Here is a 24773-nt window from a genome sequence, read left to right as displayed (position 1 = left end):
CCAAATACCCAGAATTACAATCTGTTTCCAAAAAATCCACAGCCAATATTGCCAATTTGTGAACTGTAAAAATATTGTTAAGTATAACCACAGGCAATGTAATTATCACTCTAAAATAGCAGAATAATTTTGAGTTTTAAGTCTATCTGACGCTCTAGTCTTTAAACAAAGTTTTGGTGAAGATTCTCATTTTCAAAGAAAACTATCAAGTATTTTTCTCAGATGAATAAAATCAGACTGAACTTCAGTTTACTGAAATAAGATATGAAAACACTAATTTGTTTTAAATAAAGTCTACAGTTTGAATTCAAAAAATAAAAAAGAAGAATATTCCAAACATATTGCGATCGATTATGTCATGTCGTATGAATGTTTGCTAGCACGGCGTCTGTAAGATGTTCATTTAAAGTGTCAGAGTTTGTTGGTATTTCCACTAAACGTTAAAAAAGTCCGTTTATAAAATATGTAAGTTGAAAACACAGTTGTCGGTTTAGATGTAAGCCTTAGTCACGTGCAGGGATTGACCTGTTTAGGTGTTCTCTACGACCTACCGCCCGCAGCATGACCCTAGTAAAAAATGTACAGGAACATTTTCACCAAACGGGCTCATCTACGATGTCGATATTTTGTCTAGGCCTCACAGACAGACCCTATGCCCCCCCTAAAGGGCAGACGTCACTAAGGCTTAGGTAACAATCCACAGCCTAATGAGTAACTGTGGAGAAGACATGCTCAAAAGGATCCAACGGTTTGTTTTTCTTTGGAGTTTCATAATCCGCAGCTTAGAGATCTCACAAAAGATTGAGAGTGATGCACTTTTCAATCCAAACTAAGCAAACATAAAAAGCAAACTCCATCTGATAAAGTAAAGGTGTGTGCTTTTATAGTAACTTCCAAATTCATCTCTCCATGAGAGTGGAAGTAAAAAAAAAAAAGCTCAGACCCTAAAAACGGAGTCCATCCACTCAGGAATACACTGGAAGAGGAGACTGAAGGCTCCTTAATGAATGACTTATGCACCCCTGCATGCATGCATGCGTGTACTGCTTACGCACACACAAACATGGACACGCTGACGACCTTTAAGAACTAGTATTGATAGCAGAATTCATCAAATCAACTCTTCCTCTACCTAACTGAACAAATGAATGAAAGCTGGTGATATCAGATCCTCGCTGGAGGAAAGCAGTGGAGGGGAGTACCGTAATTTCCGGACTACAAGCCGCTACTTTTTTCCTGCGCTTACAGCCTTGCGGCTTATTCAGTGACGCGGCTAATTTGTGGATTTATTTGAACGGCCGCCTTGAACGTACTTTTGATCTCGGAGCTGGGGTTGAAAGTGTTATCCAACTCCAAGTAACAAGGCATTTGTTTTTCAACACACCTCTAAGCAGCCAAACAGCACTGACCTCACTTCAGGTCTTAGACACTTCACTCATGGTTCAACAAAAAGAAACACGCATGCCCAGCCGCATCCCAGAATCCTTTGGTGCCATTAGACTCAACGTGCACGTGATCGCCGCTACAATATAATGAAGCTTGTAAGTTAAAAGCAGCGTGAAAAAATCCACCATCACCAACGGGTTTGGAAAAGCCGGTCAGCTGCGTGACGGATAGAACAGTGCATGCTCAGGAGTGAATTTACCTCAGAGTCGTACTGACACTAGCCCATCTATTAGCAGCTCCGTAATATACGAGATGATGTTCTCCTGCTGCTCGTTCACATAGAGCTGCGGGACAGATGGCAGTCTGAAGGCTCCCATACGTAACAACGCATCCTCTCTCGCCCCTCATCCACAAAACGTACAGTATTAAGTCCGATTGCTCTGCACAGACACGATTCGCTACGTCCACCAGCAGCCGCGCGCAGCGACCGGGCGCCGCACAGAGGCGCGCCTATCGCGCTGAGGCGCGTGATTTTCAGTTGCCGCTGCTTTATTTTACTGGTGTGTTTTTTTAACCAGCCCTGTTAGTACCATAATGCTGCCGCGACACAAGCGGAAAGAGAGCTGCTCTTCCGTTCGCCCCTCCCACCACCGCTGCTCCTTGCTCATTCTATAAACACTGACAACAGTGTGGTGACCCGGGTAATAGCCCCGCCTTAAGCCCCATAAGGTGGGGAATCGCGGATGTAAATTTCCTCATCATAACTGAGGGATGTAATGTTGATTATATGGTAACTGTTTGTAATTTTATGTATGATACCTCAATTGTCAATAAGTAAAAAATAAATAAACACACACACAAAAAAAACCATAACTGAGGAACTTGTGAACAGGAATGAGGTGCATGCTGTTTGTTAGATGTGGGTATCTTCAAATGCATGAGCTGACGCTAGGCGGACTCCTCCCACAGTGGGGTGAAAAGCGGTATTAAGTCTGGGAGTCTGCACATGCTGTGACAGGCTGGCCGCATTGCTGATTACATGCGGCTAGTACACTGATGCGGCTTATGTATGTATGAAGGTAGCTCAACACGTGAAAATGAGTGGGTGCGGCTTGTAATCGGGTGCGCTCTTTAACCCGGAATTTACGGTATGTGGGAGAAACTGGTCACAACACATGATGGATGTGGATCCTGCAGGAGACCACCAATCAGGGATGCTGAAGAAAAGACGTGTTCCTACCGTGATGGATTCTGTTTAACATGATGAGCTTGTGGTTTTTTGTCATGATGGTGGTCATTTAGAAAATAAGTGAATCATAAATGTACATTTCTGAGATGATGTGAATCAGGAGCAGACAAAAACATCGTATCTGTGACGTTTAAAAAAGTTCCCTGCTCTGCTCCATCACAGTACATCCTCTTGCACACGACTAGATCCATGAACGTCTTTGTTTTCCTCGTCTGGCATGTGGCTCACAACTGTACGGCTGGATAGCTGTGGTTTTGCTCGCCATTTCGTTGCACCGGCAGTGTTAGATTGGGGTTGGGAGTGGCTATAAGATAGCAGGAGGGCATGTAAACAGCGAGTTCTCTCAGCAATGGGGAAGGGAGGGGGCGGGCTTACTCCGGTCCCGCCCACAACTCGGAGGTGAATTACTACTGAACTCCTACCGCTCTGCAGAAACTATGTCTAAGTTTTTGGTGAAAAACTGCATAATGAGATTTTAAAGACCACTGGGAACACTTTGAAAGTAGAACTTAAAATGATGGAAGTGATTCTTTGAGAGGCCTCAAAAGTGAGGTTGGCTGTTGTGAAGCTGTAATAGTCTCTGGTTCTTCTTTATCTGACTGAAGTGTGCTATTGAGGAAAGCCAGAGCCTCCTGCAATGTTCTGCTGAGGCACTTTTGAGCAAGGTTTCATCGTACAGAAGCAAACTGTTTCCAGTTTAAGAAAGTAAAGCTGGGAAGACGCCGAGTCGGCCAAAAGCACCCGAGTGTTGTCAAGCGATGCTTAACGGAGGAGGACGGGATAGCCTGCCTCCAGACAGCGAACTGCTCACAAGAACATGTCACTCCCCTGAAAAAACGCAGCTGAGGCTTTTCCCGTGCTCCTGAGCGTGCACGAGCACACGGTTGTGCACGTGGGTGTGGTAAGTGCAGCTCTCATCTCTCAAAGGACTCTGGCTGTTTGAGCAATTTTATTCAAATGAAGGCAAATTGAAAGGAAAAGGGGAAAAAAAAAACGGTCATCCTAAATTACAGAGCAGCACAAAAGCTGCCGCAGTTTGTCTGCATTAGGACCCCACTCAGCACAGCGCCTCGCTTCAGTCAACTCACTGCACACAAAATCACGAGCCGGGTCGCATGAGATTCTGGTTTTCTGTCAGGGAACATCATGCCCCCCCCCCCGCCGTCTCTGAGGGGAATAACACACTGACACGAGCATAACAGGAGTCGGATTCAAGCAACACGCGAGAGGAAGGCGCTAAAGAGCCTGGATGGCTTCCAACAAGGAGCTCTGCGTCATGGGAACTTGAACCCATCCGCCAGTTATCTTTCCGTGACCACAATCCCTCAAAGATTATAGAACATTTTAAAAACTGAACGGGAGGATAAACATGCTTCGTGGTGCTTGCCTGTGTGCCCCGTTAAGCTCAGTTTTCGATGGAGAATTGTGTCACAAAGCGTCATTCACACTTCCCTCCGTAACACACGTTCATGTGACCACTTTCAATGGGAAGTCTATTGTCTCCCTCATTCAGAACTCTCTCGATCGCGGGTCGCTACACAGGTTTCTATGACTGTTTTCAGGCCCTACATACAAAAAAACACGTATGAAACCTTGAACGCGTGTTGAAAAGTTAAACCAGGTTGATGTATGGACAGCGTCCAATTCAATGCACGAACATGCCAGCCGTTGGAAAATTGATCATGGAGGAGAAATTAATAGTTGCGGTTTGTCCTTCGCCGCAATTATGACACCAAGTTTTTTCATTTATCGGAATAGAGCTGAGAAGAAAAAGCCTGGAGCGAGATTGTACTCCAACTGTCAGTACATCCGCTAGTATCAGTTAGCGACAGGCCGGTGTGAACGCAACATGCTAAACACTACTTCAAGGAACGTGCTTTTAGCGCGTCACATGCAAACGTAGCATAATAGTTTCTGGAGAGGGGTTCATTAAAAATTCGCCTCTAAATTGTGGGCAGGAATGTTGGGCGCAGAGCAACCCCGTCCCCTTTCCCCTTCCCTTTGCAGAGTGGAGCAGGAAGTTTGTGACCACCCAGTGTATTTCCTACGTCACAGATAAGCTCATTTGCAAATGCACTTCTTCGTCGGCCCATCATTCACAATATATAGAATAAAGAAATATGCAGAAATGCCATTTTAAGTTTTATTTTCCTAATAAATGTAATAGATTTAATCATGTTTATTAAAAAAAATGGTGAAACTGTTTGCAGGGATGTATCCTGATGAAATAAAGTCATGAGAACATAAAGAAAACATGTTGGACCGCAGACTCAGACAGGAACCCGCGTGAGTCCCTGACCTCACCCCGGAACGTGCCTCCACTCGCCGCGCGGCGGCTGCCATCAACAATCCCCCGTTTGAAAAATGGGAGAGACCATTCCAAAAACCAAAGACCAAAACAAAGAGGGGCGCGCGCGCGCGCGCTTTACATTATTAGCTAAACTTTTCATTTACTGGATCGAACCATCGACGTGGCAATTAAATAAATGCCCCCACGCCAGAGAATGGAGTTAATTTCAAAGCCAAAGAAAAGAAAAAGTTGAAAGATGTTTGCTAACAGCAGAAAACGCCTATTTACCATTTTCCAGTCGCTGACTGCCGCCGCAGCCGTGTCCGTACTTCGGTTAAACTTTTCACCCGAGCGGCAACACCATCTCCGGACATACTCAGGACTCAGGCAGGACCTCCACTCGGATGGTGGTCTGAATTAAAAGTGACCACTGACATCCTCGGAATAACAGATGCCACGTCGGCTTCCACTTGCTGGAAGCCGACTAACAGCGGCGGCGATGCGCTCCTTCTCCTCCCCAGCTCGCTGTGTTATCCTCCGGGGGCTCGTGGAGCCGCGCGCGCTTAGGCCCCGCCCACCGCTGCGGAATGCGGAGAGGGGCAGCTGCACGTATCGAGCGTACCCGTTTCAATGAATCCATCAGTGGAGAAAGGTAGCAGCAGGTAAAGCAACCAAAAAACAAGACAAGAGGAGGATTTAGGCGAGAATAATAATTCCTTCAGTTGAAGCGAGGAAAATTCTACAAATTTACATGTACAAACAAAATAAAAAAAGACAGTAAAATAAAGACAAATCTCAATGATGGGAGAAAAAAACGTCAAACACAATTGAAAACTCATGTTTTCAGGTTATAGAATGATCTTCAACCACAAAATAGAAAAGCTAAAGCAATAAACATATTAAAATGAATTAAAAAAAAGTAAAATATGAACAAATTATTTTAAATTACTTTGTCTGTATTTTATATTTATATTTTGTGATTCAAATAAGGAATCCACATTTGTTGGTTTTTGCGATCTGCTCATTTTTGGGTTTTTTTTTTGTCATGGTGCCTCTGTCAGCTTTCCTCCCCCTCCCCTCTCTGTTTGGCTCCTGATGATTCCCAGCTGTGTCCAGACCTACTTAAGGAGATCCAGAACCAGCATTCAACACCAGTTCGTTGCCCCTGACGGTGCATAACCTGGTCTCTCGTCTAGTTTAGTCCAAGTGATCATGTTCACGTTAAACTTTTGTATTGCCTCGCCTTCAGGACATTCTGACCACGAGTGGACACCTGAGTCACCGGATTACCTGAGCCACAGAACCTCTCGGAACACCAAGAACCTCAAGTCTCGCCTCAAGCCATAACTACCTCAAGCCACTTCCAGCAACTTCACCCGCTGCTCTCCAGCCTCCGGCCACATCAAGATCTCAAGCAACTACGAATATCATTAAAACTTGACTTACCAACGTACTCACCTTGTGTTTTCCTTCCGGGTTCCAGCGCCTGAGTCTGCCTTGCCTAGATGCCATGACAGTTTTGATATGAGAGATGGAAAAAAGTAAAGAAATGGCTTTATAAGTAAAAGAAGACAATAATACGTTTTCTTCTTTGTGTTCCCCTTTCATTGTCATTAGAAATATGGACAGATAGCTCGCCCTGCAACAGATGGGCCACCTGTTAATGATGTGCCCTGTCTTAACCTAACAATAGCTGGTTTGGCTTCAGCAACCCCATGACGAATGGATGGATGGATGGAAAGACATTTTTAGCTCCACGCAAAACTATTACAAGACAGACGGTGGTAAAGTTCCTTGGGCCCCAAACAAAAAATGTAACAAGGGCTCCCATCAAACTACGGTAATTCTAGCTTCAAAATATCTTTACATAGTATAATTTTTAATGGCTTTTTAGTGTTCATAAGTATGTAAATTTATATATGTACATAATTATATATGTTAATATCAGGATTTGATTAAAAGGCTTTTATTTGATGTCAAGTAAATGTGAGCATAATATGAAGAATTATAATAACAGGATAATTTTATTACATGACCTTTAGCATTTTTAAAAGTCACTTTCTCCAGCAAACTATTTTACACAGTGAATTATTTGAAGCAACTTTAGTTCAGGTCAGTGAGCTGGACAAATTATAATATTAGGCTTGATTTACTGATGATCATACATCAATATATTCAACCATCCATCCATCTTCTTATTAGATTCACAAATCAGAGAAGACTTTAAAATGATGGCGGCCATTCTACATTGAGACAAGATTTCCTCAACATAGAAACTGTTGTTCACCGTTTGGCATTTTCAGAGGTGGGACCTAGGGACTTTATTATGAATTAAAAACAAACAGATTAGGGTAGAATTTAAATTTTAGAATTCACTTTGAAAGTCTTACAGTCAAAAGCCAACGTAGAATAAAAAGCAACCGTATCCCCTGACACCACATTTTTTTGACATGCAGAACTATGTTCACATCATGTGTGACAAACACAAACCCACTGCAGTTCTATTCCCTGAGCCAAACCTTTGACTAACTGTACAGCCAATAACACAGAAAAACAGCCTATGAGAAGCTGTTATCCACACCATCAGCGGGACATTCTTTATACCCCTATGACAAGACTCTCAGACAGCAGAGTTAATAAACTAAATTAGATTATATTACACACAATATATGTCTCTCGACATCAAGAAGAACTAATCGTGGCTCCTGTTGTGATGGCAGGATTTGTCTCAGATGAAAAACTGGATTAAATTAGTAAACACAGACCTTAGATCAGTCTGGAAACGAAAATCTTTCAGGAGTCATCTGGTATTAAATACATTTAACATGTAAACACATTCCAACGCAAAGATCTGCCTCTTTAAATAAATGTAACTTTATAATTACTTAGAAGACAAAGCTGTTATCGTTCGTGTACAGATTGATGGAGCGCGTCACAACAGTTTGGGGTTTGAGCCGTAAATGATTTAGGAGCTGTGTGGCTCTCTGCTGGCTCTCCTGATGAAGGCACCATTTAGTGCGGGTCATGACCCGTCATTTGATCGGTTTCTGCTGACTGTTTATGCTCCAAAACACCCATTAAGAATTCATGACGTCAAATCAACGCTTCTAGAATCCCCTCTGGCTCCATGTTAAGCCTGCTGCCCTCACGCGTGGATACGGGGTGTCAGGCGACAAATGGGGGCGGCCCGCATCAAATATGAAGGTCGTAAACCACTCAGTGAGCTCGTAGAATAAAAATGTTCATGCACATTTTTCAAGCAATCCAAGGAATCTGGAAAACGTCACTGTTCAGTAGCAGGAATGTCTCCCTGAGTCACACTGGTTGAAGTTTGGGATAAAGATGACCTGGATCCGTTTTAGGTCAGAGAATCGGATTGAATTGAATTACTGAAGATGAATCGATATCGACTATGAATAGTATCAATAACTATAAACTATAACATGAATCAAATCGTTAGTAAAATGAAGTGTTCCACCTTTAGAAACAAGACAATCAGAGTGTAGTTTGTGTCGACCTCCTACTGACACTCATGAATCACATTAATGGGCGGTCAGTAAGTGGCCAGTACTTGAACCTTATTAATGACTAGAGTGTGTTGTAAGGCCACCGTACGACAGCATCACTCAAGGGAACCGCAAGGTACACCTGCACCCCATCTGACATGCAGCCTTTCCTCTCTTTGACCCCCGCCATAGACCCGGACAACACAGAAACCTGCCGTCATCCGGCTCAGGCTAAGGCTTCAAATGATCATCTGTTGTGTCCGGCTCATCACTCATCTTCTAATCAGTGTCTTTACTTTTTTTTCCTCCCCACAAAACTGAAGTCTAACTAATGGGAGCAGCGGCTGAGTCAGCCGTCTGTTAATAATGCTGACAAGTGTGTGTTTAGACAGGTTATGTGCTCCCAGGCCCGGTGAGTCAGCCTGCAGGCTGGAGAACAGCACCTGGCGCCGAATCCGACTCCAGGAGCAGAGCCGCGATACTGAAATCCGGATCTGATCCCAGGAATAATTACTAATAATTACATAATTACTGGTTAAAAAAAAAGAAAAGATAACAGCAAAAAAGACCATCGCAGCATTTAATAAATCTCTTGTACATTCCAAATTGATTTGGTGGAGAAAAGTCATTGAATGTGAGCTCTCAGAATCCAACTTTCCCCCATGAGTATCATTAAGAGCAGGGCTGTAATGATGCTGCAGCGCAGTATGACACTCTTGAAGCTGTAAAATGGAGAGCAGCAGCAGAAGAGCACATTAACAAGCACAGCTCTGCCTTCCTCCTCAGCTCCCAGTATTGCATTTAGGAAAAATCCATCTCATAATTCACATTTAATGGTAACATTAGACACGTTTTATGTACAAATATTATCGTTTGCAGCTATTAAATAATGAAAAATTCTTGCGTCCAGGTTTAAAATGACACCATTGTTCCCTTGTTCCCCCTGCAGCATTGTTTGTTTTGTTTGTGGATTTCCTGCTCCACTTCCCGTCTTTCTGACCCCTGTAACCCGGAGGCTTCTGGAACATGGATACTGCTCTCCAGTATTTACTCTGGGCGGTCTTGGGAAAGTTGGGACTCAGGATGTTCTGTTATGTGAGGAAAACTGCATGTGCCTTTAGATTATAGTGCGGCGTGAGCATCCTTGTGCGAGCCCGCCCTTTTCCTCGTTTTTTCCAGCTGAAGAGCTCAGCTGACAGCATGAGGAATGCTGTCGTCAAGACTCAGACCCTCCTAAAGGTCAAAGTCGTAAATGTACAGGTGATATATTAACCATCGTGAGATGAAAATCTTTGGGGGCACAATTTCTTAACTCTGATCATGAAATACCAAAGCATCTGTCTTCAAACCGCCAAGGAATTCTTCACGACTGTCTGGGCGCTATCTTATTAAATGTCAACAGATGTTTTCAGAAACTAATGAACAAGATGCAGGTAACAAACAGAGACTGTAGGCTTTAATGAAAGATTTGTTTGAGGCTCAAGGCGACATGCTTTGAAGATACAGACTCCTGGATAAAGCCTCCAAAGAGCAAGAGATTTGAAAAAGTGTCAGTTTTTGCAATACATAAAAAAATGTTTTTTATAAACCTTAAGATTTAGTAGAAAATCCACCATCTTTTTTCTTCTACTTTTTTCTGTCCAAAAAAGAAATGTATGCAAATATAGTAAAAAACATAAAGTTTGGCCTCAAATACAAAAGGGGTTTATACAAATATGCTCCTCGTGTGTCTGAAGATTCTTTGTAGCAGTGAAATCTGTCCAACACAAGAGGCCTTCCGCTCTCATCTATTTGTCTTTACAGGAATGGCATCAGGCAGACGTCTTCACCACATTTCCTTCACTGTAAGGTGTACTTAAAAGCCGTCATTTTTTTCCAAAAACATCAGTGCAGCTCAAAATCCAGAGTGCTTTATATATGGATTTACAAACATGTTTGGGTGTTATCATGAATGCGCTAACATGTATCAGTGTTGGACTGCGTTTTTTTTTTTGCACGTTACTAACAATTTCAATTTATTTCAATTTAACTAACTAATTTTACTAACAAAGTTGGGAGTTAGCGGTCTCTGTCTATTTCTTACATATTTAAAAAGGTTAGGAGTTACACGTATTGTGGACTAATGCAGCTACTGTTTGCGTGTCACAAACAAGCTTTAAATTTGCTGTGAAGTTGATAAAGTCTGACTGACGTACAAACTTGTCTCTGACTATATGTCTTGCTTATGCGCCTTATAGTTTAGTGTACCTTATATATGGTATAACCTTGTAAATAGACCATTTGTTGACGATCTGGTGTGCCCCAAAGTGATGAAAATACTATACTTTTCAAAGGGACTCTTAACAAGTATCGATTTAACAGTCAGGTATTGTTTTAATGTTCTAATGATGGAGGAAAGAAAACTAAGGTCACAACTGCATTTCTGCTTATTTCTTTATTTAAATTGTTGAGAATCAGGAGCAGAAGAAAAAACGTTGTTTGAAAAAGATTGTATTTGTGACATAGAAAATATGTCATACGTTACAGTACACTTACCACAGGAACAACAATGGTACGTTCCATTTACATGCCGCGCCTTAAGACTCAAGGGAACTTCCAAACACACCTGCTGCTCCTCTCTATGACCCTCCACGGGTCTGAACAAGTCTAAAACCTGCAATGGATGCTTCTTCCTAAGGCTTTAGCGAGTCTTCTCATCCCAAGCATTTTATGGCGTTGTTGACCTTGTGTTGATTTTGCATCTAACAAATACACAAACTCAACTTTTGTACTTGATGTTTGCAACAGAAATGGTGAAAAAGGAGCAGATTCCCAAGAAAGAACAATGACTGTAAACAGACCTAAAATGTTCAAATCCTTCCACAAAAAAAAGAAGAAACAACCTGATGAGAGGAACAAGTATGTCAGTGTAGAAGACCATCACTCTTGTGGTAAAGTGGTTTCATTTTCTCACCTGTAACACCTCCACTTTAAAATAAAGACAGGACTGAACAGAGTACGCCTCAAGCTGGCGTGTAATGACAGATTCTCAAGGGTAATCACGCACTTACACTACAGCGTAGGAAAAAAAATCTCATTTCTTACAAGTTTCAAAGGAGAAAGACTTTCTTGTAATCTTTTAGAGTGCTCTTCAGCAAAGCACTACGGAGGGCTTCAGTCTGCCAGTTTCTTCATTCACTTTCAGTACATCCGAACGTCATCTCAGGACTTCAGATGATTTGTTTTGGAAAATTAAATCTTTTTCAGGTCAGAACACGCATAAAAAATGAATCAAATGAATCCTCGTAGAGTTAATTAGTGTCAATCTCAAACAAAGATGACGGATGGTGTCTGACTCCTCTGCACTGTCCCGTAGCTGTCAATGCTCAGTTCAGTTGCTGCTCCTCTCTGCTGGTGACTTTCTAAATCTCAGGTAGGAGCTATTATGTCTCCAATAGGATGGTGAGAGTGAGCGCCCTGATATCACGCCGGTCCTGCCGCAGTCTGGTTATGACAGCATCTCTGAATCAGACAGTAAAGGGAAAGTCTGCAGGGCAGTCTGTGTTCAGACTCGACTGTGAGAAGACGCAACTCCTCTGCTCCTCAAAAACCAGCACTAACAGTGACTCGCACTTTTGATGGACTTCAGACCCCATAATGTTATGAGATTAAACCCAGAGAAGATGAAATCCAATCTAACCTGAGCTAACTCATTCCTTTCTGTTGCAGAGTGAATGAAGAAATTTGTCTTTGAAAGGAAACTAGCGGACTGAATTTTGTTGAAATCTTAAATAAAATGCAGATACGGCTCATCTGATGTAGTCGCAGAGACGCTACGATAGGCTCATAATCACTCATGTTGTTACTGTAAACCTGTTGCTGGGTGGATGAACTCCTTCTGTTAAGGCTTTAGCCACAACTAGCCCCACGGGTGGGTGAAAAGTGGTCAAACTTGTACAGGTAGCCCCCATGAAATATCAAGGACGTAGACCACTCTGCGAAAATGTTCATGCACCTTTTTCTCTACAATCGTGCTGCCAGCGTCAAGTCGTAGTGAACACCTAAGCAACCCCCCTGAAACCTTCACCCTTCTTAAGTGCGGGCTCCTTGTGTGCAGCCTGAATGTTACGTTCAAGCGACCTCTTTCAATCAAAAGTCTATGTAAACATGCGTAATTTGCACATTTCTGGCTTCCCCGTTCAAAACATTCATGTTAACGCGTAGAAAAGCACATTTTTAAGGTCGTTTTTAGGGCTCTATGTACAAAACGAACGTCCATTGAACATCCATTAAAAGTTAAACCAGCTCAAACTTTGACCAATCAGGGAGTCGGATTTGAAAGTGACGTGTGGGTGGCGTCCCTTTAGTTCACGGAACTGTTTAAAACTGATCATGGAGGAGAATTTAATAATTGCACCCAGCCAGAATTCTAATTCCAAGTCTATCGTGTATCGGAATAGAGCTGTGAAAAACAAAAATCCTGGAGAAAGGGTTTGCACTGCTTTGGCATTTCGTACCAAGCCTTCCAACTCTAGGTGGCGGACATAGTGACTAGTAGAAAGAGAAAGAAGAAGCCCCCCCTACTTGTCCAGTGTGAACACCATAGGCTAAATGCCAAACGCACATTCTTAAATGTGTGTCAAACACCAAGAATGTCTGTAGTTTGAGGCATAAAAATAAATCTCCAAGTGAGGCAGAAAAGTGGAAACTACAGACCGACATTTTTGTGCAGAGTAACTGAAGCTGAGAAGTTATGGTGTTGGATTATAGAAATACTTCAGAAGCCCCATCAAAGGAACGACCCATCCCTCTGCCCCTCTTCCTCATCCTCGAGGTCTGGACTGTCTTCAAAATGAACTTTTATTAAAGCTGCCAAGCTTCTGCTAAGCACATTAAAGGTTAGAGCCAGAAATGTCATCATTTTATAGCTAAATCTCTCCTTTCCAGAAATGGAATCGATTTTCTTTTTTTAAATGATTTTTCACATGAGATTGAATAAACACTGCAGCTTTGCTTCACTCCAGAATTTCCTTTTTATACTATAGCATATCAAAGTCTATTTCTCTGCCTATGCTGGATGGTCACTGCTTTAACCCAGAGAGGCTGCAGGACAGAGCAGAGATAAACCAAGAGGGAGGTGACTGATACAAAACCACAACTTCTCAGTCTGGACGTCGAAGTGTGTCGCCAAGAAGAAATAATCAGACTGACGCTGTATTATCGAACACTTCAGGGCCAGCTGTCATGTCAGTGAAGTGCAGACTTTAGAGTCTGAAGCAGCCATTTGGGAAAAGATCACTCAAAACCTCGGCAGGCTGCAGAACTCAGAGGAACATTGCAGTAAAAAAGCAACATATAGGTGATTATAGAATTCTACAGAAAACGATGCTGGTGTTTTTAACTACAGTAGTAACATCAGACTTTTTAGAAACAATTGCCCTGAGGGTATAAGCGCTGTCTGCGGGTAAAAAAGCTGTTCAGGGAACGCCCGCACAAAATATCAAGATTGTAGACCGCTCGGTAGGAGGGCCATGTTTTCAGTTTTTCACTGTCAGGTCATCTGTTTTGTCAGCTTTGTTCTAAGTTCCCTAAGTTCTGGCATGTGTGAGTTTATTTATCAAATGTTTAAAGACACACTACACGTGTGTTTTAAACCTGTTCTGAGGATGGAGGACAGAAATGAAGAAAATTAAGCTCAGAATTACAATTCTGAGTATTATTTTATTCAAATGGTTGTGAATCCAGAGCAGACAAAAAAATGCTTTTTGAGAAAGATTTGTGATCATATTAGATCCACGAACGTCTTTGTTTTCCTCGTCTGAGTTGGAATCTGGATCAAACTGGACAGCTCCGATACTGCTCACCATTTTTGTTGCCCCGCTAATGTTAGGTTGGGGGTGTGAAGGGCTGTAAGCTAGTGGGAGAGCATGAAAACAGAACGGGTAGGGGAAGGGGGGTGGGGTTGCTCCATCAGAGGCAAATTTCCGATGAACTCCTGCCGCTCTGCAGAAACTATGTCCTAGAAAACGAAACAGTTTTTTAGATTTGAGCTAAAATCAGTTAAATCATAATTAAAGGGACACTTGGAACGTATTGAAAATAGATAAAAAGAGGGTTTTTAAAACAGAGCTCAGTTCACGTTGATGTGTTGTGGAAAAGAGGAACCATGTGAAAACGGCCCGGTTTGTTCAAATGGAGAACTCCTTGGCAGCAGTTGACCAAAGTCTGTCCAAAGGTTGATCGGCAAAACTTCACTTTAAACGGATCTCCTCTCAGTCAGTTTCTTTGGAAAGGTCCTGTCCTTCCAGAAGGTCCTGTGGAGCCACATGGCTCCATAAGCTGCTCATAGCTGAAGGGCAGTTCTCTCCTCAGTTCCCTAAATGGCGTAGCAGGATCTGGTCAAGGTTATCGTTTTCCAGATGTTGTTGCCAAAGGGTAACCTTTGTACCAGATGGGGTGTTGTGCTTTAGTTCCAGACGGTTTGGGCATCTGAAGACTCATCAAAGGGCAAAACCAATTTCCCCTTCTCTGCATTTTTTAAAAACAGCACAAACTGAACCCCTTGTTTTTAGCACATTTATACAACATTCGTTGTAAATTTAAATCAAATGTTAGTGAAGATCTAGCTTCATTATGCTTGTGATGTAAAAGGTGTCCTACAGCCATGTGGATCAATATGGTCAATACAAGAATCGGACCTCCATCTCCAAATTAAACACGAAAGCAACAGGACTGGGGCTGCAGTGGGGAGTGGGTCAAGAGTGGACCAATCACCTGAAAGCATCACACAAGCACATCAGCTGCAGGAAAGAAAAGCCCTTCTGGTTCTTTACTGAAAACCATTAGTCGCCTTAACTTTTTAAATGGCGTATACTTATATAGCGCTTTCTACCTTCTTATGAAGGCCCAAAGTGCTTTACAGTCACAGTCCCATTCACCCAAGCACACACACATTCACACACTGATGGCGGCTCCGCTGCCGAACACTGGCGCCAACCTCCCACCAGAGGCAAGGTGGGGTTCGGTGTCTTGCCCAAGGACACTTCGACACATGCACTTCGACACATGCACTTCGACACATGGGCGTGCAAGGCGGGAATCGAACCTGTAATCTTACGATCATGGGTCGACCGCCCTACCGCTGCACCACGGCCGCCCTTAGTTCGCAACTGGAAGGTCTGCCTGCAGTCAAACTGTAGATTCATTCCAAACAAAACCCAGACACTTAAAGCAGCAGCTCTGGTGTGGACCAAACAGCTCAGTGTGAAAACACCAATGTTCTGGTCATGTTACCATTTGCGGTTGCCTGGGTAACAGCAGGAGACACATCCTGGTATGTGCAACCAGGTAGTTCAAAAATCAGTTTGTGCAAACCGGCTGATAACGTTTCACTATATTTGTCTCTCTATTAATAAAATGACGGTATTTTTTTTTCTGAACCAACAATGCACCTTTCTGGAGCTCCTTCAAATTAAAAGCCTTTGTTTGACCAACTGAAATGAATGAAAATAAGAAGAGACAGGAAAACCTACAAACTTTAGGCTTTTAATAAGTAATAAATGTAGTGGAAATGGACATTTTCCTGTCAAACTACAGTCAATAGTTAAAAGTCCTGTTATTGTATCAGATGACAGAGTGCAGGGACCTTTTTGTAGTTTAATCCCCCCACTCCTTAAAGCTCCACTTCAATCATCTTTTGATCTATTTTCAAAGCATTCCCAGTGGTGTTTTTTCATTATAATTATGCTGTTTTTAGCCAAAGTAGGAAAAAAAACTGTCGTTTTCTACTTCCTGTTTGGAATGTGAGGGGGTAGGGGGTCACTTCATTCAGGTCTCATATACAGTCAATGAGCTACACAGATAGATTTGGGACAAACTGAACTGTAAAGGTAGAAAGACCCGAGTGGAAAAGTGGTTCAATGCAGACGCTCTTCCTCCATAACAGAGAACGTGTTCCTAATCATCAAGCTTATTCAATTATTCCATACAACAAACCTTCTCTAACCCTTAACTCCACGGCACAGGAGCTTAAACTGCCCCCCCACATGCTCCTTAACTCTTTCAGTAACAGGATCCCTGCTGGCTCTGTGGTTCCACTCAGAATAAATCATGGGCTCATCTGAATGAGCATTCTGGGGATGGAGAAGCGTTGTCAGGTTAAAAGAAGCCACAGCAGTAAATTCAGGCCGACTGGAGCTTTACAACCAAAACGTGCAGCTATCTGGGGGCTGCAGCTTTATTGTCTACAGTTAGAGATGTTAAGGACAAGAATCCAACACGGGATGAATTAGCAACGTAGAAACCAGATGCTCTTCAGAATGTTTGGAATTCAGCAGAGTATAAATCTAAATCTTTAGAACGGAGGAGGAGGACACTCTGCATTCTGCAACAAACACTTGTTGAACTTCTGGGTCAAATCTGAAAGGAAATCCAAGGAATAGGAAGCAAAATAAACCAATCCAGCCTCACGACCTTTCGGGGAGAAGGTCAAAGTCAGAAAGATACAAAGGAGGAGGGTTTTAAAAAAAGTTTTTCAGGAGGAAACCAGCAGAACTGAAACTTAACCATTAAAAAACTGAACCGACTGGAAGCTCTTTTTTATATTTTTGGAGCCGGTTCTGTTCTCTTTTTAGTCATAAATGACAACTGCACGTATTGATCTATAATGTTATTTTATGTCTAAGTTGGGCATTTAGTGATTTTTATTTAGAAAATATTAACTTTAATGTCATAAGTGCTACTGTAAGACTGGTGGAGATTAAATAAAGACAGTCTAGAAAGAACCAAAGAGAATGTGCTGGAAGTGGTAATAATAATACGTAACACGGGTGCAGAGCAGCAATAAAACCAAAAGAAAGGAGATGATCATCTGAAAGATGTTAAAAGAATGTAATTAAAAATCCCAACGGGCACGGCAGCTTTAAAATATGTGTAATAAAATGTCTTTTAACCTTATTTGACCATTTATACCATATTTGATGCACGCATTTCCGAGACACCTATCTCCTAAGAATGTTTCAAACTTCCAATAAAAACCTACTGAAAACTTGTTTTCTGCCCTGCAATGCATTATTATTCCACTAGGGGCAGTAGAAGGACTGTTCATGCTTTTGTAAATTTTAAAACTTTATGGTGAGAATTACGAAAGAGAACTAAAAAAAAAACTTACATACTTAAATACAAATGTGAGAATACTTTAGTAAAGTTATGAGAAAAAAGTTGTAAAATAACGAGAACAGTCAAAAAAGTCAAAAGAAAATAGTTATAAAAATTACGAAAAAAGTCATGAAATTATGAGAAAATGTAAAATTAAGGAGAAAAGTCTGAATTTCGATAAGAAAAGACTTAAAACTAAAAGAAAGGAAATTTGTAAATTATGAGGAAAAAGTTGTAAAATGATGAGAAAACTGTTAAAATTTAGTAAAAATTAAATCATAAAACCTATTTAAAAAGTTCTAATTTTACGTAAAAAAAGACAACTTTTTGCAGTATTAATGTACAACCTTGTTTTGGGAAATTGTATATTTATTATTATTCTCAATAAATTTGGTTTTGTTCTTATGAGAAAATGTTGAGTATTACAAGAAAAAAGCCATAGAATTTTGAGAAAAAAGATGAACAATTGGGAGAAAAGTTATACAGTTATGAGAAAAAAGTTGAAAAATTATGAGAAAAACGTCCAAATTTAACTAGAAAACAATTTATAAAAAATATTTAAAAAGTTGTAATTTAACAAGAAAAAAGTCAAAATGATGACTATTTAGGCATAAATGTACAACTTTATTTTCGTAAATTGTAGAATTTAATTTTATAACTTTTGTGTGACTTTATTGGCATCCATCCATCTTCCATGGCGTTTCATGGCTGCCATTACGTGAAAGGCCGTAAAGACAACATAGCGGGCGTATTGAGGAACGGAGTGAGGAACCTTATAACCACGCGTAACGCCATACTCTTCCTCCGCTCATCTGGGACCGGGTCGCGGGGGCAGCAGTCTAAGTAAAGATGCCCAGACTTCCCTCGCCCCGGCCACTTCCTCCAGCTCCTCTGGGGGGACCCCGAGACGTTACCAGGCCATCCGAGAGATGTGGTCTCTCCAGCGTGTCCTGGGTCTTCCCCGGGGCCTCCGCCCAGTGGGACATGCCCGGAACACCTCCCCAGGGAGGCGTCCTGGAGGCATCAGGACCAGATGCCTTAACTGACCTCTCTGGATGTGGAGGAGCAGCAGCTCTACTCTAAGCTTTCTTTGGGTGGCCGAGCTTTTCCCCATATCTCTAAGGGAGGCGCCCAGCCACATTTCCCAGAGCTCACGACCATAGGTGAGTAATGGAACAAAGGTCGACTGGTAAATTGAGAGCTTTGCTTTCTGGCTCAGCTCTCTCTTCAGCACAAGCAACTGCATAACTACAGACGCTGCTCCAATCCGCCTGTAGGTCTTCCCTCACTGATGAGGAGGAGCACTCCACTCACCCAGAGAGGGCGAACTACATTTCTCTGCTCGAGATATACAATTTTAACTTTATTTTCATTGCATTTGGACATTTTTCTTATAATTTTGCAACTTTAGATGTACATATTTTTATATTTTTCTTGGTGACCCATTGCGTTGTAGAGAATAACTCATCTATGGTTTTCTTTTAAATAATTTCTACTTAGTGTATTGAAATGTGAATTTTTGATCATTCATTCTATATAATCCAGTTCCACCATGTTAAAAATGTGTGGATCACATTTGAGTCGGTAAGTAAATCAGTAGCTTCTTTTCCTGAACATTCACGTCAATATTTTTGCATCTTAAACATTGTTGTTCATAACTGATACTATCTATATATTGCCTTTTTTGTGGATTTTCTCAAAAGTAAAAAAAAAAAACATCTGAATTTGAAAATATATATATATATATTTTGTAGTGGGCTTCACAGAGTTAAAGAAAATTGTCTTATAAAGGAATATAAATAAAGTAGAATAGTGATTTGAGTCCAGCAGCTGTCTCCCTCTCTTATCTATATGATATATGTAAAAATATTCCTTCCTGTGCAGTGGGCGTACCTGGACTGTGTTGAGCTTTTGTCAGCAGCTGTAACCTGAGCGGATCAGACCAGCAGAACATCAGACACGCAGGCCTTTCTGCACTATTTTGGAGGCAAATGCCGAGCCGGTCACCCTTTGAAAAGGGCGAGGGGGAGTGTGGGCGGGACCCCCGCTCTGCTTTTATGTGTCGACCCCCGGCGTGCCGACATCAATGCTCACCTTAAACCGTCAGCATGTGACATTTAAGCCCCTTTGTCTCCTCTCCCAGAGGTTTCAGGTCCCTCTGGAGAGGCATTTTCATCTCAAGCAGAAGTGACATCTATGCTGTTGTGTGGGCGTGCAGACACAGCGCAGAAAGGAACTAAAAGACAGACCACTCTGGGGTTAGGGAGATGCAAACATACGGTCAAAATGTCAAACAATGAGAGTCAATAATGTAGGACCAACTGCTAAACTGTTTTGTTTAGCAACAGAATCATAATTTTTAGGGGTAGAAATAAAGAAAATGTATGAAAATAAACAGAATTGAACCCTTTCTCAAAGATAATCCTTGTGCTTATATCTTTTTAGTTTACATATGGAGACTCTATTTTACGTAGACTTCTCAGCAAAGCGTTTACTGAAGGAATTATTGTCAAAATTACATAAAAAGGCAGCATGAAAAATCCCAGAAACTTTTCTCTCACTGTTGTAATACCATATCAAAAGCTCAAATTCTTTTAAGAACAGAAAATACTTAGCTTCGTTAAGGTAATAACAAAGAAAAAGACCACAGATTTAAAAGCCATCACACTAACTGACCCCAAATTAGACCCAAAAAAGGGATTTCCAGTCTACCAGAAGGAAAACTGCAGCGATAGGAGAGGTGGTTTGCTCCACAAACCCTGTTTGTCTTCAGAATAGGTGGCTAGAAGCTACAAGCAAAGACAAGGTTATATGTAAATGAATAATCTGCAATGAAGCGCAAGCAGACGTTGTCCACGGGCTCTCTGCTTTCACCAGACAAATGGGTTTTGAATAAATGGTGTCATATTTGGAGGAATCTTCAGACAGAAAACACATTTCTCCACAATGTCTAGCTTCTTCAGCAAAAAGAGCACGTATTTAGGTGGTAAATTATGCTTTTGAAAGGTTAGATTAACTCATTTTTGAGCAAGTAACTTGTTTTTTTAAAACAGCTGATGTAAAATGATTTTATTATTAACATTAGTTACAATAACAACGTATTAAACTTTTTTTTAAAAGAACTTGATGAAGCAAAAACTCCTCATCAGTGACTCCACCCTGATGACGGACTGGCTGCAAAAATCCCAGTACGCCTTTTTTTAAGCGCCTTTCAGTAATCCATTTATGACACAGCCATCAAAGTCTACCTACTAAACAATTTAATCCATCATCTGTTTATTTTATGGCAGGATAATGTAGACAAAAATAGTGAAAAAAATTAACATTTGATCAAACTAAACCTGATAAATCCATATATTTTATGTGTATTTATATGCTGGAGTGTCTTATTTGATTATGTATCTATGTCATGATGTTACTATGTTATATTTTTTATAGTTAACTATACTTCAAATTCTTATCTTAAATTTTTTATTTGCTACTTTAATGTTTTTGCATAACTGCGGTCATGTTAAGGCGCCATTTAAATAAAGTGATTGACATGTTTAGCAGACACTTTGTTTGCTTGTATTTTTAATAACTGTGGGGTTTTGATGTCTTGCCATGGGACATTATTGTTTAATCATGGGATTTGAACCCACGACCATATGATGAGCAGCTGAACTTAATTCCCTGAGCCTGTGTGACACCTAGTAGACTGAGCCATGAAAATGGAACGTACCATTGTCGAGTGAGTGGTAGGTATGTCGTTAAGGTTAATGTAAGTCACACCCACTCACGATGTACGGGTGATGCTGTCGTACGGCGTCCTTACGCTGCACTCTAGTCGTTAGGAAGGTGCCAGCATTGGCCCCTTACTGATCGTGTATGAGTGCTGCACGTCAGGATGTCCGCAAAGACGACTGTAATCTCTGATTGTCTCATTTTCTAAAATCTCATCACATGAACAGCACTAGCAGGCTCTGTGTGTAGTCTGCAGGATTTGGGGGGGTATCTACTTCACCCTTACTTTGACCCTATTATTTTGTGCAGTTTATCTGAATGCCCCATACAGATTTGCCCGTTGTTCACCTGCGGACAGCCCGTATCCACCCATAAGGGGAGTTGTGACTGAGGCTTAAAGAGCCGGGATAAAAAAAAACTTAAATGTAAACTAAAGAATAACACAAACTGTAGATAATGAGTCTCAAATAGAAAGAGGCATGTAAACGACCTGATAAAGCCCTCAGCTCAGTTATATGTCCTCATGCACGACCTCACATTAACCTCTTCATTATCTCCCTTCAGAAACCCAAACAAGCTTTGACTGTTTGTTTCCACGTCTGTTCTTTTGCAGCACAGCTTTATCGTTGTTTGGATTCCCGTCAAACTTTCATCCCATGTGGTCTCCCTGCCAATCATCCATCATTAGAGACTGCTGCTGCCCATCTAAGGAGGAACTATGACAGTTTCAGGTTTAATAAAACTCTGTTTTCTTTTTCAAATGATACATTTCACCCTCCAGTAGATGGCGCCGGTATGGAAGAGTGAGAGAGGCTCAGTTTGAATCCAAAAATTGGAAATTAAAAAGGAAAATGACAAAAATGTGATGACAAAGCTTCTTAAATGCTTTTCATGTAGTCGTCTATTTGTGAGTCTTTCTAAAAAAATGAAAGTAATTTTAGGTGACGATCATCTAGGAGGATCACAGGTATATATTTTGATTTATTTTGTTTAAATTTGATAATTAACAAGTGCATGCACCTCTTTTATGGCTTTAAAGTTATCCAGTTCTGTATTTTAGGGGGTTTTAATGATAAAAAGTGCAAAAAAAGTGTAAGCATTTTTGATGCATTGGTCCTGTTTTGTTTTTATTTGCAATGTACAAACCATATTTTCTGAGTTCATCAGTCACAGTGAATGAAGAGAATGTTGTGGTTATGAGATCAGACAGAAAAAACACAAAGTTACAAGCTTTAGTTGCTGCGGTGGAAAAAAATGAACATGTCTAAGCTTGTGATTTATGTAAAAGCAGAAACTATGGATTATAACTATGATTATTACTTAAAGAAGAAAAAAATATACTTTGCCTTTTCATGACTGAACTCTCCATGTTCAAGGATCATCTAAAAGGAATGCACATCAAAGTCTGCACGTTTTCAAGGTTATGAGTTTAATAGCCTTTTTTAATCATGTTTATATTAAACTGAACTCTTAGTTTCACCTAAACTCAGTCATTTGATCTCTGGGTTTTTTTAGCAGCTCTGGTGAAACCTGTCCTGCCAGCAGCATCACAGCCTGCAGGCCTGTGAACTCTGGATCCGCATCAAAGTGTTGCTTTCATTTTAGTTCACGACATGTCAGAGCTGCTGAACACAGATAATTATCACTCCAAGAAAACAATGAGCGACAAGTGAAAAACACTCTGACAGTTGAACAGACGCCGCTGATGTTTAACTGTCCAGCACACGGAGATTTACAGTTTCCTTTTTTTTGGAACATAACCACAGGGTTATAGGGTACTTAAGCAAATCAAAACAATAAGATAATGTAGTTTAACTACACCACCCATAATGCTAAGAGGGCCGAAGAGGTCTGGTCTGACGAATCGAAAGGAAGGTTGCTCTTGGCAAAGTCTCGTGGCGTCCGAATCGACAGTTCCAAAATTCCGTGCTATGGAAATTCCTCAGAAGTCTCTGCAAAAAACTAGTGTACATCAATAATGACTGGATTGGACATTTTGAACATTTGTTTTCTAACAAGTTTTTATAATCATAACATAGATAGTCTTTGAAAAATGTTCATATTTATTAATTTTTTTTCTTCTGTAAATGGGTGAAGTCATATTTGGTGTTTAAAAAAAAGTAGTGAACATGTCACAATCACGTTAAAGTCCAGTTTTTAGGGGTTAGGGAGTAGTGAGTGAATCTACCTCTGCAGAAAGAGCAACACAACAAATAAGTCCAACTTTATTGACAATAACTCTCAACAATGTTTAGTTGGAACAAATAAAATACAAAACAACACTCAATATTTCACTCTATAATATGTTGTACGTGTCACTCTGCCAGGCTACTGACTACATTACCCATAATGCTCCAACTATCCATCAAAGAAGTGAGGCTTTTTAAAAGTCGCACTGAAGCATTTTGACAAAGTTTTATGCACAACAGAAAAATCTGTTCCAAGTCAGTAAACAACCAGAATTCATACATTAGACAGACTGTTGATTTTCCTGAAAATTATAGAATTTCATGTGCAGCTTCTGGTTAAAAAATACAATTTATATCAAACTTTATTTATGAAGCACTTTTTCTGTAAAAACATAACACAAAGTGCTTTACATTAAGACAAAACAAAATAAACAATGTAAAAATGAGTGCGAAAATTAAAACAGACTTAGACACAACCCCCCACCCCTTTCCCACCTCCCACCCCCTAACTGATGGGGACAGATGACAGGAAATCAGCTGAAACAAATATATAAACGGTTCTTTGGCAGCAAATCGACCAGAGCCTTCCAGGTGATAGATATTCTCAATCCAACAGGTGTGAAACTCTGACAAACTGAAAGCAAAAGTGGAGAATAACCTTTCAAAATAAAGGTTGTTTGTCCTCAACAAGAAAATATTCAGGAAGCTCAAGAATCAGCAACAAAAAACACCATTAAGCCAAAAAAAAAGACTTTCGCGGTCAGTTTTATGCTTAATTTTAATTGAAGACAATTTGCAAAACAACCCAAGACCATATGAAAGTTCTGGTTGATATCAAAAGGAGATTAGTGGTTAAGATGACCACAAAAAGAATCTCATATTCTGAATGAAGCCAAGTTTTTATAAAGTTTGTTATCTTATTTAAAGAAAGAAGTACATTTTTGGCCCTTATCTACCAAACCATGTGATATGAGCTCAAATGATGAAGCAGTGACTGAGCTTTGTTAGTTATTTTCCAAATGCAGAACACAATATATTCTGCAAATATCCTTTCCAATAAAAATAAAAGCCCCTTCCGCACATTTCGATGAAAACAAATCCTCCTTCCTACTTTAAAGCGCTCATGTTTTTTCACGGGTCAAACATTGATTTGTGCCCTTTTTCTGTTGAAACAAACCATTTGGACCTGATCGATAATGTGCAGCCCCTCTAAATGCTCTGTCGGTGTTTCATCTGGCACTCAGGAAAGCTTTTTCCATTCAATTAAATGAAAAAAGAAGAAGAGCTGTATTGGA

General features: G+C 40.8%; 1 protein-coding gene across 2 annotated transcripts in view; it reads right to left on the bottom strand.

The window, feature by feature from the left end:
- The window catches only part of tmcc3 (transmembrane and coiled-coil domain family 3), a 54041-nt gene that overhangs the window by 26552 nt on the left and 2716 nt on the right, over positions 1-24773 (bottom strand). The window contains exon 1 of one of the 2 annotated variants that reach the window (XM_023952239.1): positions 5214-5474. The exons of the other annotated variant lie outside the window; for it this stretch is intronic. Within the exon in view, the coding sequence (XP_023808007.1) occupies positions 5214-5216 (3 nt within the window). The 5' untranslated portion in view covers positions 5217-5474. Of the gene's footprint in view, positions 1-5213; positions 5475-24773 lie in introns of those variants that run through there. 2 annotated transcript variants of the gene reach the window in all.

Source organism: Oryzias latipes, chromosome 23 (assembly GCF_002234675.1).
Source record: "Oryzias latipes chromosome 23, ASM223467v1".
Lineage (NCBI taxonomy): Eukaryota > Metazoa > Chordata > Actinopteri > Beloniformes > Adrianichthyidae > Oryzias > Oryzias latipes.
This window is presented reverse-complemented; position numbering and strand designations above follow the sequence as displayed.